Consider the following 5,396-nt stretch of genomic DNA (forward strand, 5'->3'; position numbering starts at 1 on the left):
AAAAGAGCTTGTATTAAATTATTTAAAATACAAATAAAAACCAATGTATTATCTCAATTGATCTTGATATTTTAGACTGACCGGAGGCCGTATTTCTACAAATATAGGTTTCTAGGGACTATTAACGTTACTTAGTTGATCCTTCGATAAGCCAACCAGATGTGCCAGTCTGATGAAGGCTAAGTCGGTAATTCTTGAGAGTGGCAAGTTATTGGTTAAGACAATAACTAAAGACATCAAGAGTATTTTTTTTAAATTTCTTTTTTCTAAAGATAGGATTTTATGAGTCTCTCGGATTCGCCCCAGAATAGAGCGACAACGAAACACTAAATAAAATCCCTTCGGCGGAAAAAGTACTGAGAGGATTATATATAGGCAATGTCTCAGCCTCACAATCCCTCAGAGTATTGCTGTTTTCACGAGGCAAACCTAACTTTATTAAACGTCTCATTTCGTTTATTTATATCGATATTTACACGATATAGAATTTACCTACGCGTTTATTTATTCTAAGGCATTAGTATCGCCTTTATTAGACCGAATCTTACATCAATGGTATGTGGACACACATATGTTGTCTGCAATCTTGAACCACCTAGGATTGGCCATCCAATCGTAGATAGTGACTCCCGGACCATCTTATTGAAGTCTGGTACGCAGCGTGAAAGCATATCCGGCAAGTGATTATGTACCCCCGGTATATGTGTAAATCCAAATGGAAATTTCGCGATCGTATCGTGCCATCGACTGACCAATGTCAATTGGGTTTCATGTTCTTTAAATGTTGCAACGATTTCTGATCGCACATTACATTGATATATGTACCGTATAGGTAATCCTAAAAATGAGCGAGTGCAGTCACAATAGCCAATAGCTCTTGTTGCACCGTCGGGTAGTTGATTTGTGACGAACCCATAGCCCTACTAAAGAATTGCACGTATCTCGGTTTCCCATCTATCATTTGATACAGCACGCATCCTATCGCCATGTCGGATACATCTGTAGCCACCATGAACGGAACTCCATCCTTTGGTGGCTGCACTACGGGAGCTTGCTGTGTAAAAGCCGGGCCTCCACATTATAATCCTGTATTATAAACGTACTCTTAAAAGTACGTAAACTCAGTTTTCCTTAAATGGTTTTCAACGGTTTTATTAATTAAATACCTTCTCCATTTTACATATCAGATATTTGGACAAGGCCATTAAATGGCCTCAGTAAAATATCAACTTTATGATTTGGACTAGTTCTATTAATAAAACTATATTTACTTTCCAAATCTATTTCTATCTGAATACTTCGGTAGCGAGATGGCTCAACCAAACATAGGTTTCTTAGGACAATTAGCGTTGCTTAGTTTATCCTCCGTTCAGCCAACCAGATGTGCCAGTCTGATGAATACTAGTCGGTATTCCTGGATAAGTGGCAAGTTATTGGTTAAATAATACAATAATTATGGACATCAAGAGTATTTTTTATTTTTATTTTTATTTTTTCTATTTATTTTTCTAAAGATAGGATTTCATGAGTCTCTCGGATTCGCCCTAACGAAACATAGTCATAGTTTCTAGTAGAGTCCCTTCGGCGGAAACAGTACTGAGAGGATTACATATAGGCAATGTCTTAGCCTCACAATCCCTCAGAGTATTGCTGTTTTCACGAGGCATACCTAACTTTACTAAAAGACTCATTTCGGTTATTTACTCTTTGATTTTACTACACTTAGACTTGACCTAAGCGTTTAATTACTCTAAGGCGTTAGTACCGCCTTGATAGACCGAAACTTACAGCTGGACCATTGTTATGAGCTGCTTAAGGCATCATCACGTTCGTTAGTCCATAACGCCCCCAATTTACCCTCATGGCATCGTAAATGTCCAAAAGGTTTAAAATAGGTTGCCAAGTGAGGTACTCCATCTGACAGAAAGTTGACGAAACCGCTTATACTGTTCACATCCTTCCCTATAGTGGGTGTTCTCCAATCTAGCAAGTGTTCGACCTTTCCGGGTTCAATCGTGATGCCGTCCCCGGATACACGGTACCCCAACAGCTGAATCTCGTTTACGCCAAACTGACATTTTTTTGCTGTTTATTTTAAACTTGTGCTTATTTAGCCTAGCTCAAACTTCTCGCACAACTCTACCATGCTCCTCCTTGGTCTTTGTAAATTACACAATATCGTCGATGTATGCCTATACGTTATCCATGTCTCTAAACAGATCTTGCACGATTTGTTGAAAGAAGGCTGGTAACATATGAAGACCAAATGGTGCTCCCTTGAAGGAATACTGCTGTCCATCCCAAGTGAAGGTAGAATACTTACGATGTGGTTTGCGTATCTTCATTTGGTGGTAACCCTGCTTCAAATCGATGGTCGAAAACATTTTCGCACCTTCCATTCTTCTCGTGAAAGTTGTGTGTAGGTATAAAGGTATAGGAGCGTTTAAAGGGCTCATACTTAAGTAAGCATACGCGAACCTTTTTCAACGTACCATCTGAGTTGAACTGGTCTACTGCCAAGAGTGGTAGATTGACTGGAGTTGGTTTGTAATTCGCAGCAATCACTCCAGCTTCTAACCAAGCCTTAACCTGTTCTCTGACTACCTGTTCATGACGCTATGCTACGTAGTTGCGCGTCGGACATTTCAACTTCGAAAAGTCTGCTTTTGTCCAGTCTAAGCTCACATATCCGTTGTTGAATTTGAACTGAGCCCAGTCAGTAATCTTGATCTTGTTATTCTTGAAGATAAGATCCTTTAGCTTCTATGTGAATTGAGGTATCATTTTTCCTACAGTCTTAGAAGAAGGCTTATATACAGGCTTCAGCAGATTGTCATCTGACCGATCCTTCTGTGGGTTAATATTTGTCGGTAGGCCGATGACTGTTATACCTAAAGACAAAAGATATATCCCCACTATCAAACCATAGTCTGGCGATGTGTTACAGACAACTGCCTTTGTGACCATTGTCCGTTGATCAGTGAGGGTAAACCTCAAATCTACGGCCATGTCACGACACGTAATCTGCCTTTTGTCAGCTAGTTTTAACATAGTAGGCTCTGATTTACGAGTTACATCAGTTATCTTACATAATCTCGATGATATACACGAACTTTACGAGCCTGGATCTAACAACGCTTTTATTTCATGCCCGTTAACCCGTATATCGAGAACGACACGCTCATCTTGCGATGCATACTTTTGTTTCAGTGCCAAGATCCGGTAAGATTGTCACTTAACTTCACATTCGGTTGCACCTTACACATGTGTTTGTGGTAACCTTCAGTCTTTGCGCAAGTCTGCACACTTCGCAATAAAATGTTTACATTTCTATGCGTGCCTGCCATCCCAGCGACCGTTCGGCTCATGTTGGGTCATGTGCCAGCTGCAATCCGTTTCAGCACGGTCCTTGATCTCTTTATACTTTGGCTTAAGAGGCTCAGCTGCCTGAGCGGATTTGTTGCCCAAGGTCCCGCAAGTGTTGACATTGCTCTTGTGACCATCAGTACCTTGCACATGCTTGTTCTTCTGGCCACCTTTATCTCCACCTTTGTTCCCTTTATTGTTTTCCGTTTCCGTATGAGAGTCTCGACCAGTACCTGGTTCTTCATTCGTGTTGGGTACAACCTTCTTACTTGGCTGAACGAATTTCACCACAGAACTCGGGCGTTTGGAAAACGTCTGGTCTACTCTCGAATAAAATTCAGTCCATGTCCGGTCGGCGAGTTTCATAATACCGTAGGTTGGTCCTTCAATTGAAATCTAACGTACCTTGTCTGGATAAGATTGATGCATGTCTGCGTACAATATCTCTGTCTTTTTGGTGATGAGCTGACCAAAAGATTGTTTGTACCCACAACACACACATACTCAGCTTGTCGGATGACATCTCCAGTGTCTGAGCACGTGATATATGTATGTCCAGTTCCAAGAGATAATGTGACACTAATGTCCCTTCATCCGGTGGTACCATGATGGATACCAGCAATTCCGGTCTGGGGACTGTTGAGAACAGATGGACTATCATCTCGCTCTGATCCTTCCACGTCTTCAGCTTTGTTACAGTGGTCTTTGCCTTCTCCAACTTATTATACTTCTAAGATGATGGCTTGAAACTCTGTTGCGCTTAAATTTTCAGTAAGCATGATTTGACCAAATTCCTTCAAATGTCTTGATAATAACGCTAAGGTACTCGTATCGATGGGGTCCTTGCGGTCTTTTCGATTTGGACGATACGTAGTGGGTAGTTTACCTATATCCTTGACAAACTTCATACTGTCCACTGTCTTCTCAGCGTGTATGATGCGTAGCTCCGTATCGATTTTGGATTGAAAGTGCTTCGCCATAGTCATTCATTCTCAAGCTGGCTTGCTCGATCGTCCCTTGATTCATTGCTAGCGTTGCCTCCTCTTCCGCATTAAGCATCCCAGCTGTGAAATCAGTAATCTTCTTGTCACTCTTCGAAGTCTCGTCGATTCGTGCGTGCGTCCCCTTCATGCAATGTAGTCGCTGATCATCATTGTCATCATCGTCCTCCGGGTCCTCACTTTGCGTTGCCGTCGCCCTCGTAGTCTTGGACGTTTTCAACGCTTGACAGACGGCGGCTGGTAATCGGGTCCTGAAGAGTCTGGTTCCTCAAACTCTGGTGATGATTGACTCCCATCCCCGCTCGAGCTTTTCGACTTCTCTTCCACCTTAAAATTCCTCTTGTTGGTCTTTTTTCCGCTTCTGGTATTTATCAAAAGCGGATGCCAAATTGGGGAACATTCACTTGTAATCGTCGGTGTCAAGATCTGAATTTGATTCTACTTCCATCGATTCCGAACCCGGTTCCGATTCTGATACCAAGGCCACTTGTCCTTGATGTGTCGGGCTTTCCGGTTCTGGTTCAGGTTCCGGTTTGCTTTGCCTCCTCCAGTGAGTCCTTCTCTGCTCTTTTCTCAACCTTCTTTTCCTTGGACTTCTTAGTGACCTCGTCACCCACCTCTTCCTTTGACTTCTTGGAATTTTTGTACGGTCCTTCGGGCGCCTTGAGGGGTAAAGCCACCGCCATCAAAATTTCGACCTTGTCGTCCTCCGAGGAGTCGGGGGTCAAGGTGGTCTTGGAACTCGTCGCCTTAGGTGGGTTCTTACATGAAACCAAACTCTCAGTTAGTTCATAATCGAACAAAGTCGCTAAATGTACATTGAAAATGTGGAAAAGTCATTAAATGTACATTCACCCTTTTTCTCGATGAAAACGTACTGAAATATGGATCAAATATGTACAAATGTACATTTAGCGACAATTATAATTTTTTTATGTACATTTAGTGACTTTATTGTGCAAAAATTGCTTAAATTTAAAATAAATAGCCTTCAGCTATATCCATTTTTCACGCATAAATGTGTTGAGG

General features: G+C 41.7%; 2 protein-coding genes across 2 annotated transcripts in view; both read right to left on the bottom strand.

Annotated features, from left to right (window-relative positions):
• Positions 1 to 3,330: 3,330 nt before the first annotated feature.
• On the bottom strand, positions 3,331 to 3,732 carry SARC_06635 (hypothetical protein; the record flags this gene model as incomplete). Its single annotated transcript, XM_014299448.1, has 1 exon — positions 3,331 to 3,732. One exon carries the CDS (start codon positions 3,730 to 3,732, stop codon positions 3,331 to 3,333), a length of 402 nt encoding a protein of 133 aa, XP_014154923.1.
• Positions 3,733 to 4,888: 1,156 nt separating this feature from the next.
• SARC_06636 (hypothetical protein) overlaps positions 4,889 to 5,396 on the bottom strand; it is a gene marked incomplete at both ends in the record, with an annotated part of 843 nt that continues 335 nt past the window's right edge. Inside the window, one exon of the mRNA XM_014299449.1 lies at positions 4,889 to 5,175. Within this exon, the coding sequence (XP_014154924.1) occupies positions 4,889 to 5,175 (287 nt within the window). The remainder of the gene's footprint in view (positions 5,176 to 5,396) is intronic.

This window comes from Sphaeroforma arctica (genome assembly GCF_001186125.1).
Source record: "Sphaeroforma arctica JP610 unplaced genomic scaffold supercont1.481, whole genome shotgun sequence".
NCBI lineage: Eukaryota > Ichthyosporea > Ichthyophonida > Sphaeroforma > Sphaeroforma arctica.